At 42.5% G+C, this 14,511-nt stretch overlaps 1 protein-coding gene across 4 annotated transcripts in view; it reads left to right on the top strand.

Annotated features, from left to right (window-relative positions):
- The window catches only part of TTC28 (tetratricopeptide repeat domain 28), a 606,162-nt gene that overhangs the window by 490,539 nt on the left and 101,112 nt on the right, over window positions 1-14,511 (top strand). For all 4 annotated transcript variants that reach the window (XM_047762349.1, XM_047762348.1, XM_047762351.1 and 1 more), the window contains 2 exons: window positions 10,898-12,239; window positions 13,506-14,029. In XM_047762349.1, the coding sequence (XP_047618305.1) occupies window positions 10,898-12,239; window positions 13,506-14,029 (1,866 nt within the window). The remainder of the gene's footprint in view (window positions 1-10,897; window positions 12,240-13,505; window positions 14,030-14,511) is intronic.

Below are 14,511 nucleotides of genomic sequence, written 5' to 3'. Positions count from 1 at the left end.
TTAGGTTATCCGAAGTACATACAGTAGGCAGATTTATGAGACTAATGCTTAGGAGAGAACTGTGAGCTGGAATTGTATATTTGGGAGCACATAATTGGTTCTTGTTGTCATAGTATTAAATGAAATCACAAAGGAGAATTTTGTATATCATTGTTATTATTACACTACCACTATTTTTATTATTTAGGGAAGGGTTCCCCTCTTCCTCGTTATCATAATGAAATTGGGAGGAAGCCCATAGATGATGTTTTCTCATTTATCTTCTCAGTGAATTACATTTCACAGGTAAGAAACTGGTGAAGGGGATCAGTTAGAACACCAGATTTTAAAATTAAGGTTTCCAGTTTCTTAGCCTTTTGCTTAAATTATTAGACACCAGCCAAAAGACTTCCCAATTAATTAGTTTTGATGATTTATTTTAACAGCTTCAACTGTATGACAGTACAGAAGTGAAGCTGTTTTTTTTTCAGATTAGTAATTAGTGCCAGGGTATAATCAGCATCCAATGTTCCTCAGTGTATCTCTTGGCATTTGGGGATACAAGAGTTCTTCATTGTGGGGGGTACACCTAGCCCCACCCCAGCCTATCCATGTGGGCCCCCAGATGTTTTGACAATCAAAATTGCCACACTTCCATTTCTAAATACCCCAGGGGGCCTCCTCTTCCCCACCACACACACTGAGACCCTTAAAGCAACGGTCTCTATTTCTCTCATCATATGCAGAGCTTGGCTATCATATTCTGAGCCCTTACTTTTGCACTCTCCTTAGATGATACAAGTTCCCTTTGGTGTACTCACTTGGGAAATATGATGGCATTTAAGACAAAGTGAATTATACTCTATAGTAAAATAATGTTAGAGGGAAAGGTGTATTTTGATTTTGTTATTTGTAATGTCAAGCACCATGGTAATTGAAGCTGTTAGCATTAACAATGATGTCCTAGAAAATGAAGTATCACACACACATTCACTGTTTTATTTGATCTTTGTGATAGCCATCTGAAATAGATAAGAACTTGAAGCCAGGAGCAATAACTTTCCTAAGAGTATGAAACAGTGAAATGGTAAAACCAAGGACAGGAACCTTCTAATTCTGGTCACAGTGCCTTTCTCACTATAAATTGCCATCTCTGAGTAACTGGCACTTCTGCGTTATTAAAGCTGTTAGAACAGGGCCAACTAAACAAATTGCAGCAAAATCAAGAAGTGACAGGCTAGAGGGGCAGGCAGATGGCTGAGGCAAAGTCAGTTGAGCATGCAACAGATGTGAAAGAGGTTTTTGATTGCTTGCTTGTTTACAACTTATTTTATTCCATAAACGATTTTACTTAGCTTATCAAATGATGATTCACTAAAAGTAGAAAATAGAAACTCAAGATCAGAAATACAAATAAAAGCAGGGAACCAGCATCAGGGAAAAGAACCTAAACATGCAGCCCATAAAGGCTAACACAGGTGTTAAACAGAGTTTGATATTTGAGCCAGAGCTTCCTGATGGTCAAAGCAAAAAGAGAAAGCCGTAATTATCATTACCCAAAAGATGGAAGCATAGAATTCCTCAGGGGAAGGAAAATTAAATTCTAAAAGAAATTTCTCAAAAGAGGTTTTACATAAGGGATTTTGGTAACAAAATTTATAGTATCAATACAATTTTAACAGCAAAGATTATAATAGATTTCCATGTGCTTTTTCTAATTGCAAACTTGAATGAAAACCAAATCAACTAACCTTAAGGCATTAAGATTAAACCTCAACTGGGAGTTCCCACTGTGGCTCAGCAGGTTACAAACCCAACTAGTATCCATGAGCATGCAGGTTTGATCCCTGGCCTCACTCAATGGGTTAATGATTTGTTGTTGCCGTGAGCTGTGGTGTAGGTTGCAGACATGGCTGGGATCTGGCATTGCTGTGGCTGCGGCCTGGGCCAGCAGCTGCAGCTCCAGTTCTACCCCTTGCCTGGGAACTTCCATATGCTGTGGATATGACCCTAAAAAGCAAAAAAAAAAAAAAAAAAGACTAAACCCTCAATTCACTGAAGCCTATTCTATGTGGATCCAAGGTAATTTGGTTAAAATTTATGGATTTTAACGGTCTTTCTTGTTCGAGGGCTAGAATTGAGAATATCCCAAAGTGCTAATGACCACCCAAGCCCCTCATGAAGTGTCTACTAATAGGTATCTCTCTCCTCACACAGACTTTTAAGGACAGTTTGAAATTGTAGCTTAGGACAAGGCTTGAAGTATTTGTATTAGATGGCTCATCTATGTGGATGTGTTAAGGTCTGGTGCAATAACAACAGCCCAAAAATATTGGCCCCAAACGACAAAGTATTATATTCATACACTACCTACCAAAAGCCCTTGGGGGCAGCTGACACAAAGATTCCTAGTCAGGGTCTGGGCAGGCGAGCCTGGACGATTGTAGTCCAGCCCTTCAGTGCTTCTGTCTGAAAGTGACACCTTACTTATACTCACACTTCCTTGGGCAAAGCAAATCACTTGGCCATGCCTAGCTTCTGATGAGTGAGGAAATAGATGCCTGGATGCAGAAGAGAAGCAGAGAATAGGGAATGTTAGTAAAATCTTTCACACAATGCTGAGAAAGGTAGGCACCCAAAGCAGGGTGGAAGAGAGCAAGAGGGCGAGTGGGCGGCTTTGAGGCTGGCTCATAAATGCCATTGTAATTGGCCTAATCTTTACATGACAGGCCAGAGGAACCCCCAGAAGGTGCTCTAGGAAAGTGGGAATGGACCAGTTTCCAGAGGCTCAACTCAAGGGAGGAACAGAAGCTATCTGCCTTTCCGTGATTCTATCCCAGGGCTTGAAACAAAAGAAATGTTTGCTTCACATCGAATCTAACTCCCTGTAACATTCTCTGCATTGTGAACTTATGAGGGTGCCTCCCTCCTCTTATTGTGATCCAGAATGAAAACCAGGCATACATTGCCTTTTCCAAACAGTGACTAATGGCCGGGCTTGGCCAGGCAGGCCCAGCATATTTTTCACTCTGCTCTGGGCTGCGCACCAAGTTCTCTCACAGTGGCCTGGTCACAGCTATTAGGGATGCCTGTGCCTAGCGCTTCCTACCTCATCATCCATCTCCTAAGCCCCCTTTGTAGCCACCTCCTTTTTAATAGGTTTAATTATTATTTCCCCTACTTCATGGCCTAATTAATCTTCCCCACTGCTGCAGGATTTACCGCTGTATAGGCCCCGGAAATCACTGAGCTGCTCACCTGCAGTCTTGGTTTTAACTATCTGAGGGAAGGTAGGAAGTGGAGCTATGTACAAAGGCAGTGAAGTATTTGTGAACTCCAGTGGGCTCCAGGCTGGGTTCTTGTCACCGTGTTTCAGCCCAGGCCTTTGGGACAGTGGCAGGAAGGGACTACAGAGGAGTTGCCTCAGCCTCTTTTCAGCCTAAGGGAAGCCTTGAGGGCCAGCGATTGTGCAATTAGGGCCTCTCTATTTCTCTTTCCACTATGTTTTACTTCCTCCAAGTTTGGTTGCAAGATGAATAAATTCTGGAGATCTCAGGTACAGCATGATGGCTATAGTTAATAATACTGTTATTGTAAGAGAGTGGACCTTCAGCATTCTCACCACAGAAAGGTGATAGATGCCTTAATTGATTGTGGTCATCATTTCACAAAGTATATGTCTATCAAGTCACATTGTACTCTTTAAATTAAATATATAATTCTCGGGAGTTCCCGTCATGGCGCAGTGGTTAACGAATCCGACTAGGAACCATGAGGTTGCGGGTTCGGTCCCTGCCCTTGCTCAGTGGGTTAACGATCCGGTGTTGCCGTGAGCTGTGGTGTAGGTTGCAGACGCAGCTCAGATCCCGCGTTGCTGTGGCTCTGGCGTAGGCCAGTGGCTACAGCTCCGATTCAACCCCTAGCCTGGGAACCCCCATATGCCACGGGAGCGGCCCAAGAAATAGCAACAACAACAACAACAACAACAAACGACGAAAGACAAAAAAATATATATATATATATAATTCTCATATATATAATTTTTTGGCTGCACCCACAGCATGTGGAAGTTCCTGGGCCAGGGATTGAGCCCTTGCTGCAGTAGTGACAATGCCAGATCCTTAACCTGCTGCACCAAAAGGGAACTGCTAAATACATATAATTTTGTCAATTATACCTCAGTAAAGCTGGAAGGATTGGTAAGACAGGTTGTTTCCAGTGAAGTGTGCTCACGGGATGAAATGGTGATCTGCAAGGGTTTCCTCGGTTTTATCATAGCAAGCTCCTTAGGGTTGGAACTGAAGGGAAGGGCAATTGGGATCTGGGATAGAAGTGCCACTCACTGTATTCTCAATGTCACTGAAGACATCCTGAATTGCTGTTGAAGCAAAAGAAGATAACAGGCTCTTAACTTCACTTATCCTTTGGCGGAACAGGGAGAGCCTGGTGGGTTTGGTAGAAAAAGTAGACAGATATAATTAAGATAAATGAGACGTGATGGCCTGGCATTTTCCTGAGGTGTTGCCCACAGAGATGATTACTTCTGCCTCCTCCTGTGTTCTCAAGTCTCTTAGGATTTTCTGATCTCTAATATATAGTTCGCTGGTCGAGAAATGAATTTAGCCAGATCATCACCCTGTTTTGACATAGTTGCCACAGAGTTGGTTTGCCACAACAGTATACTAATGTTAATAAAGAGGAAATGGGTACAACATCATGACCACCTTTCACTAGAAGGCATTCCAGCTTCATTCCCAGTGGGGAGCAAGTGAAATAGCATGGACTCCCGAGTCAGGAGAACCTAGGTTCTAATATCGGTCCTGCCACTTGGAGCTTTTTGGGCCTGAGTAAGTTCTTGTACCTTCTGGGTCTCTGAGACCATGATATTGAACCTCACAAGATTACTTTGAAGAATGAGTGAGATCACCAAGTGGAAAACCAGGCTCAGGTTCTCAGGTAAAGCTTACCTACCAGGAAAAAGTTATAGCTGTAATCATATGATTAGTAACATTGGAATAATCTGCCACTTAAAAATATCTATACCTTTGCATCTTCCACTGGCAAAAATAATGGAGACTTGCCTCCAGGAACAATTGTCCCCTGAAAATGGGTTAGGTAAAACAGCCAGTTGACTGCATTTATAGCACAGAGTACTGTGCTCTCATGCTTTTAATTGCAGCCATTTGTTTACTAACCAGATCTGTCCCCTCCTCCCCATCCCAAACTTTGAGATATTTGAAGTACATTATAGAGGATTCTATGTGGAGACTTGAAATGGAGAGGATCCAAGGAACCTAGAGATGTCTAGAGTTGTAATAATGGGTCCCCTGGAGAAATGAGGGTACCTTCTCTGGGGAGAGGGAGGATTGAGAGAAACAGCTGAGAATATGTGTTGCTGCAGAATGTTCTGTGGAACTGGTTTTCTCAGTTACCATTCCCCTTCCCCTTCCACTCTTCCTCTTTGATAGACAAAGTATCACCCTGTCCTTTAAGATAATTTGAAATTAAAGACAAAAGTAAATATGATGATGAACAAATCAAGGCAGTGGGACAAAGCACAGGATTGTCCTGCCTACACATGTCCCTCTCCCATCCTGGAGAAGGCTATAATATAGGCTGGTGTAGCTGTAGAGGCTGGTGACCAGCTGATTTCTTTTTTGCTACTGGGTTTCCAAAGACGAGAAATGAATTTAAACATCCACATCAGGACTTAGCTATGGGGAAGTTACTTGATCCAAAAGGAGCTACACACCTCTCTGCGTATCTTGATTATTTGATTTAACTTTGTATTACCGAAAATTTCAAACACATACATATACACACAGAGAGAGCAAATAGTATAATGAATCCCCACATATTTATAACCCAGTTATCAACATTTTGCTAATATTATTTCATCTGTCTCTGTAAACACACATATATGCTTACTTTTCTCCTCTGCTGGAGTAGTGTTGAAGCAAATAGTAGACACCATATTGTTTCATCTGTAAGTAATTTCATATGTATTTCTAGCGGATGAGAAATTTTTAAAGTCCAGCTGCTATCCCATGTCACACCTAGTAAGACTAAGTACAGTTCATTTATGTGTTGAAAGCAGATGGGCTGGTGCAGCTGAAGGTACATGGGTCAGGAGTCCCTCTCCCAGATCGGTAACAAACTCACTTCCTCTCACTGGGCCAGGGTCACATTATTTATAAAGTTAGGAGAGCTCTTCCAGTTCCCAAATCTTGATACTTCCTCAGAATAGCTGGTGATTTGGCTGGGATGTACCTGAACTCAACCTGTTTGAAACAGTAGGAAAAAATAGATGAGCTCTTAAAGCCCCATTTGGATCATGCACTATTAACAGTCATAATAATAATATTTTCAGTAAATGAAAGGAGTGCATCCATCATTTGTAGAAGTACACTGAGGCCCTACTTTTAGAGAATTTGCAAGAGAAAAGGCTGCCAAAATTCACTGTTAGAATGCTAACTGTTTCCCTTTCAGGAGAATTCTTCTGCTAGCCTTGTCCTTTTCACAACTCCCTTGGTCTTTGCTGGGAATTGTTAATAATAGAGGCAGAATGTATTGGGCACATGCTATGTTCCAGCCACTTGTGCTAACTCCTAGCAAGCATGACTCCTTAGCCCTCAAACAGCACTTTGCAGTAGGTATTATTATTCCCATGGAGTGACGATTCCTGATGCATAGCGGGAGGCTTACAGTGGGGATGTATAAATCCATAGCCATGTGTCCTCTCTCCACACACCTTGTGAGAACTGGGCTTTGTGAGGGTCTTCTGCCCCACTAATCTTCATTTAATTCCCCTCCCTGCGGCACGTTGACACCTAGCGTGCCCCTGCTGACAGGCCCTCTGTAAGTCTTCATCTGAGTGACGGCCCTGGAAAATCAAGCTGTGGTCTCGAAAGAGAAGGAGGATCTGTAGATTATCTCCTCAGCATGTGCAGTCACTCTGCTGGCAGCTCTCAGGGCCGCTTTTATGTTGCCTCAACAAAGAGAAGGGCTGCCAAGAGAGTGTAATGTTCCGTTCAGAATTCTCCAGGCTGGCAGTGGCTGGGGCAGTGAATACAGTGGGCAGAAGAAAAAATTCCCATCTTAGCCGGCCCATCTCCTCTTACCCTTGCCTGCATCTGGAAGTCTTTGTTTTGAGAATCTTCCTCTGATTCTTTATAGACTGTTGGAAGTGTCAGCCGAGGAGGAAGGAGGGGAGGAGGGGAGTTGCGGGCAAGCTGGCTGGGAGTTGGATCGGTTTGCCATAACCAGCAGGCAGTTTCTTTCACAAATCATTGAACCCTGGGTAGCCATTATCATCCCAACTGCTCCCTATTAACTAGCCAGACTCTGAAGGCCTTGAGAATAAGAGAAATAGAATTCCTTTTCCTTTGAACTCTAGTTCTCTGAATACTGCACATACCATGTTTAGGTAGAATGCTATAGTTAACAAAGCTTATTGATTTACGCTATTATGTTTCTCATACCATTTCTTTGAGGTGATTATTATATAATAATTGGCCTTATTAATAAGACAACAAAAAACATCAAAAAGTTTTCTATTTAAAAAAAAGGCTCAGAGACAAACTTATGGTCTCAAAGAAACTCAGCTGAGTGAGATGGGAGCCTCATTTATAGGCCCTAGGCTTGTGAAATGGGATTTTTGACTTATAGTTCTGTGCCTTTTTCCATTACAGTGTGCCTTCCAGATACTTAGCCAGCTTCCTATAAGGGTACGGTGCAAGTGAGAAGGATGAGGTGCTAGCCAGTAGACCTGTTTCTTTGGTGGTAGGGGGCAAACAAAAGACCGGAGGTTCCTCAGTGGCCTTCTCTGAAGGTCCCATGCTGCTTGCTTCCTTTTAACATCTTAGCAACCAATTAATGATCACATTGGCTTAAGAATTATTGCTGTGAAGTCCAAAAGCTGTGGGAAAAAAGTCAATGCAAAGGCATCGCTGTAGGGGAAAGTGCTCAGAGGGATTTGCAGGGCCTCCTGCTGCCCTTCCCAACTCTGGCTTTGCTCATAACCATGCACTTATGGCTGGGCAGGTACTTTGACTCTTATTTTAGAGATGCAGAAGCTGAGGAAGGAGGGAATAAATGATTCACTTCCTCTAAGGATACCTAGAAATTTGAAACCTAAAAGTTTCTCTTTAGATAAAAGCAATTTAGGGATACAGGCCACTTTCAGGTCTTTAGCACTGAGATGTTTCTGTCACTAATAATTTTTCACCACAAACAGGGTTTCAGGTGATGCTAGTGTAGTGTCTTTTGGGCAGTTTAGAGTTTGTAACCTTGAGAGAGGTTCTGAAAAACTGATCCTTCCAGCTTAGATGCCAGTGACATCTCCAACCCAGGGGAGTGACCTGACTCAATTCCTGGGAATATTTCTCTTATTGATTCAGAGTTTCAAAAATACTTTGAGTAATTTTTTAAACCAAGGATTGTGCCTTCATCTAGAAAAACCATTTAAAATACAGAGAAGCAGAATTTCACCACCTGAAGATTACTAATAACATCTTAAAAATTTTGTGCTGTATGTATGTGTAAACATGTAAGTATATACATACATCCTTTTAATGTTTTTATTAAGTGTATTATTTTGTGACCATATATCCTCTTAATATATTGTAATTTTCCCCATGTCAATATATAAACTTCTACTTTACCATTTTTAATGGCACCATGTTATTCTATCAACAGAGTACCATGATTTACTTATTTTAAATTATGAAAGATTTTATTCATACAAGAAAATATACAGAATAATTACCATAGTTTGTTTAACTCTGCCACTACAAGAATTCCCTTCCCTGGGAGCATATAGAATTTCAGTAACTAATATTTGAATCACTTTATAGTTTATATTGCACTTGCACCTGTTCTATTTCATTTGATCCTCACTAGTATCCTCTAAGGTTAGTATAAAGATTATTATTTTTATTTTATAGATGAACTAAAAAAAGCTCAGAGGCTAAATGGTTTATCTAGTGCCCCAAATCTAGTTACTGTCATACAGATGACTAGACCCAGAGACAGGTATAACTCCTGTGGCAGGGCAGACTTCCACTGCAGGGAAGGGAGCAAGTCAGGCCCAGAGGAGCGGCATGCTCTTCTCTCCCCGCCAACCCTCCCCTGCCTGCCCCCACCGCACTTCAGTTTTTATTATGTATATTGACAGTACTTGTTTCACCACTGTCTCCCTTCTGCCCCAGTGTGCTTTTAAGAGCAGATGTGTGTCTTCCTTTCTCTCCCTGTGTGCTCCCCACCACAAGGCTTAGAACACAATAAATATTCAGTTAATATTTGCTGGGTCAGTGTGTAAGTGAATGAATGAGTGAATGAAATGTGTTGTAGAGCTAAGGAAATTGCAAAAGTTGGATTTTGACAGCTTTCTTGATACCTCTATTTTGAGTTCATACATTTTAGCAAGAAACAATTTTGGTGTTTTTGAGTTCTTGTACTTCTTCAGGTTTTGGTCACCAGTGCAAAGTTCACACACCGATGCATAGAAAAGAATGTTCAGAACCAAGGGTAAATAGAAATCTTTTTTGTGTACTAAATCCTTACACCTTTTCCATGCCTCTCACCCCAGTCCCAACTGGGATGAACCAGGGTCTCCTTAAAGGTGCTTCCCAAATTACCTTTATGATATCCCTCATTTGGAACTACTTTATATTTATGATATTTATATCTCATTTTGAAGCTGCTTGTAAAAACAACAGCTTAGCTTAGCAGCTATAGCATAGTTTATGAGGGTTGTTTGAAGTGTTATTATTGTTAACTGTAAAAGCTGGGTGGCAGAATTACAAGATATTTTGGAACAAAAATCATCCAAATCCCATCACCTAACAGGGGAGCTGTTTTTACTTTTGCATAATCCCCTCAAGGTCTTATCCATGTGCACACATTCATTTTCATAGTCATTGTCAGAGAGAACATGCAGCATTGTTTTCTGCTTTTTCTGCTTAACATTATTGCAAGAACATCCCCCCTCCCCCGTTTTTCTGCATAGACTTCATAATTATCTTTTTAATGACTGCATAATCCCCTATTGAGTTTATATACCAAAATGTACTTATGTGATCCCCCAGTGTTTGCCATTGAAGATGTTTCTGATTTTTCACTAATCTATAACACTGCAGTGAAGATTCTTATGTGTATAGCTTTTGCATTTGTCGAATAATTTCCTCAGAAGACATTTCCACGAGCAGGACTGCAGGGTTTGAGCAGCACCGTGTGTGTGTGTGTGTGTGTGTGTGTGTGTTTGTGTGTGTGTGTGTGTGTGTGTGTGTGTACGCATTTTGCTATGTTGCTTCTCCAAAGGCTGTTCCCATTTTTGTCCAGCAGTTGATGTGTTTACCAGCTTCCAGGCCACCTCATCAATATAAGATGTTTACATTTTTTTGTTTGCTAATTTAGTAAAAGTAAAATGGTACTTCAGGGTTGCTTAATTTTGCATTTCTTTGATTATTAAAAGAAATTAACATTTCCCCCTGTGGTTACTCTTTGCATTTGTGTGAGTTGTCTGCTCATACTTATTGTTCTTTGCCTATTTCAGTAAATTGGGGTCTTGATTTTTTTTTAATCAAACCGAGGAAAATCTTTACACACAATAGCTATTGAATTTTTTCATATATGATTCACATATATTCCAGTATTGTGTTTGCCTTTTAATTTTAGATATATATTTGTAGTATAAAACTCATTTTTGTAACTAAATCTGTCATTTTTTTTTTCTGTTGCTTCAAAGCTTAGGAAAACTATCGCCCCTCCGGAGAGCTGATAAATATTTAATTCTACCTTCTGTTATTTTAAATTCTTTAATTCATCTGGATTGTATTGAAGTATAAATTGAGTTGCAAATTACATTTTTTCCAGATTGTTAATCAGTCATTCCAATCCTTTTCTATTCTTCTCTTAGGAATCATACACCAGATGAAAGGTGATTATGATACGGCACTGAAACTCCACAAGACCCACCTGTGCATTGCCCAGGAGCTGAGCGATTATGCTGCCCAGGGCCGTGCCTATGGGAATATGGGCAACGCCTACAATGCTCTGGGCATGTATGACCAAGCGGTCAAGTACCACCGGCAGGAGCTGCAGATCTCCATGGAAGTGAATGACCGTGCCTCACAGGCATCCACTCATGGAAACCTGGCGGTGGCCTACCAGGCCCTGGGTGCCCACGACCGTGCCCTGCAGCACTATCAGAACCACCTGAACATTGCCCGGGAGCTGCGGGACATCCAGAGTGAGGCCCGGGCTCTCAGCAACCTGGGCAATTTCCACTGCTCTCGAGGGGAGTACATCCAGGCTGCCCCCTACTATGAGCAGTACCTCCGCCTTGCTCCTGACCTCCAGGACATGGAAGGAGAAGGAAAGGTCTGCCACAATCTTGGCTATGCCCATTATTGCCTCGGAAATTACCAGGAGGCAGTGAAGTACTACGAGCAGGATCTGGCCCTGGCCAAAGACCTTCATGACAAATTGAGCCAAGCAAAAGCTTACTGCAACTTGGGCTTAGCGTTCAAGGCTCTGCTGAATTTCAGCAAAGCTGAAGAGTGTCAAAAGTACCTACTGTCCCTAGCCCAGTCCCTGAATAATTCCCAGGCTAAATTTCGAGCCCTCGGGAACCTGGGCGATATATTCATCTGTAAAAAAGATGTAAATGGTGCAATAAAATTCTATGAGCAGCAGCTAGGCTTGGCTCACCATGTAAAGGACAGAAGACTGGAGGCCAGTGCATATGCAGCCCTGGGCACTGCGTACCGTATGATCCAGAAACATGACAAGGCCTTGGGTTATCACACGCAGGAGCTGGAGGTGTATCAGGAACTGAGTGACTTGCCAGGAGAGTGCAGAGCTCATGGGCACCTGGCAGCCGTCTACATGGCCCTGGGGAAATACACAATGGCATTCAAGTGTTATGAAGAGCAGCTGGATCTAGGGCAGAAGCTGAAGGACCCAAGTCTAGAAGCCCAGGTCTATGGCAACATGGGCATCACCAAGATGAACATGAATGTGATGGAAGAAGCCATCGGCTACTTTGAGCAGCAGTTGGCCATGCTACAGCAGCTCAGTGGAAACGAATCTGTCCTCGACAGGGGCCGGGCTTATGGCAACCTGGGGGATTGCTATGAGGCCCTGGGTGACTATGAGGAAGCTATCAAGTACTATGAACAATATTTATCTGTGGCCCAGAGTCTGAATCGCATGCAGGACCAAGCCAAGGCTTACCGGGGCCTAGGAAATGGACACAGGTAAAAATGATAGAGGGCGAATGTAGTCGATAAACCTGCCCAAAAAGCAGTTGTGACAGTAACGGCCACTTAATGTCTTCAGGGCAGTTTATTAACTACAAAGCATTTCTCATTTGGTTCCTCCAATGATTCTGTGAACTTATTAGGGAATCTGATTACTCTTATCTTATGGAGGAAGAACCTAAGGCCCAGAGTTTATGTCCAAGATTATACAACTTAAAAAGGACCGCTGACTGTTAAACCCAGGGCTCTTTGACTCCAAATGCAAGCCTTTTTGACTATGTCATAATGAGCAGTATAAAAGAGACAATAGGAATGGGAAAGATGAATGAATCAATTTAACTTATCTTTTCTGAATGCCTCTCACATTATATGAATGTGTTTTTTAATATAACGTCTGCACCCACCAATTGCTTTGACCCTGTTGTGCTGCTTTTACAGAAAGCCACCTGCTAATGGTGAGCGTGAATAAACATATACTGTCATCATGCTAGGCACATTGCACAGATACCTTGCTTAGATTGCTTTTATAGAACCCTGTATTAGTCTACATTTATTATCTGCTATGGGATGCGAGATTCATTAACATCCAGAAACTGAAGCTCAGGGAAAGGAATTCATGTGCCCTACACAGCTGACTTGGTCTCTGCTGCCAAAATCCATGCTCTTCTCACTCTTATCATGTCATCTCTTAGCAGCACAAAAAGACACACTGATGGCCAAGGTGATGCTTTCTTTCCTTCTGAATGTGGGAAACCAAGAAGGTGTCTGTGTCTGCAGAATATATGGCCTCTCCAGACAGGCAGAGGATTAGGGCTCCTGGAGTGGAGGAAGGGCAAAGGTCAGACTAAATCATCGCCCATCTAGTGCTCTGAGAAGCTCAGGGTGAAAGATTTATAGCCATTGTAAAGTGATTTCAAAAACATAGTCTAAGCAGTAGTGGAAATTGGGAGGCCCGAAGAACCGAACAGTTCACTTACTATCATTGTGCCTATTAATATATTTTATGTTTCCTCTGGGGTGTATATCCCATTGAATCTCAAGCTCTCGGGAAGGTCACTAAGGGATGACTTTTGAATTGCTTTCCAGATTATGAAATTCCCCTGCATCTCACTCTAAGGGCACATGATAGATTTTAGCTAGAAGAGGAGTTAAGAGCTTCTATAGTAAGTGACAGTGACAAATGCTTTTCATTTTCTCAGGGGCTTTAGCATGTCTGCACCTGCACAAAATAATATCATTGCTTTTCTGTCTATATCCCCACAGGGCAATGGGGAGCTTGCAGCAAGCCCTTGTGTGCTTTGAAAAGAGGCTTGTGGTTGCCCATGAGCTTGGGGAGGCCTTTAATAAAGCCCAAGCCTATGGAGAGCTGGGAAGCCTTCACAGCCAATTAGGGAATTACGAACAAGCCATTTCCTGCCTTGAACGCCAGCTGAACATTGCCAGAGAGATGAAAGACCGAGCTCTGGAAAGTGATGCGGCCTGTGGCCTAGGGGGTGTTTACCAGCAGATGGGGGAATACGATACAGCCCTGCAGTACCACCAGCTTGATCTGCAGATAGCAGAGGAAACCAACAACCCCACGTGCCAGGGCCGAGCCTATGGGAACCTCGGCCTGACCTACGAATCCCTGGGCACCTTTGAGAGGGCTGTGGTCTATCAAGAACAGCACCTAAGCATTGCTGCACAGATGAACGACTTGGTGGCCAAGACAGTGTCTTATAGTAGCCTCGGGAGGACCCATCATGCTTTGCAGAATTATTCCCAGGCAGTCATGTACTTACAGGAAGGTAAGTGAAAAAGTCCATCCTAGTTTCTCAGTCTGTACTGAAACTGAGCTCATTTATCTCAGAAGGAAGTAAGCACAGTTTGGCCACCTCTGCCTGGATTGAGGATCTCAGAGGCCACACCATCAGCTCAACTCCAAAGCCATGGTGTCCCCCACTGGGTATTCCTTAATAGTACAAAAGCTTTCCACTATCCAGAATGCATTACCCAGCTTTCTTATTACTCTGCTTGCCAGCTACCCAAGGAGCTGACACCCTCCTTGCTTTTCAGAGGAAAAGCTGAATGAACACTCTCTTCACCAGGTGAATCAAGTTAGATCTAATCACATAAAATTTAAGGGCCTGAATCAGAGGAAAATGTCCATCTGTTCTGAGCCATATTGTCCCTCTAGAAAATATCTAAGCTACATCAAAGCTATGTAGAAGTCCATGTGGCAGCTGAGGTCTAATCCAGAAGCATCTGTCTGAGGGTTGTTCAAGCCTTT

The sequence above is a fragment of the Phacochoerus africanus genome, chromosome 15, assembly GCF_016906955.1.
Source record: "Phacochoerus africanus isolate WHEZ1 chromosome 15, ROS_Pafr_v1, whole genome shotgun sequence".
NCBI classification, from domain to species: domain Eukaryota; kingdom Metazoa; phylum Chordata; class Mammalia; order Artiodactyla; family Suidae; genus Phacochoerus; species Phacochoerus africanus.
The sequence above is the reverse complement of the archived record's forward strand: the minus strand, read 5'-3'. Positions and strand labels throughout refer to the sequence as shown.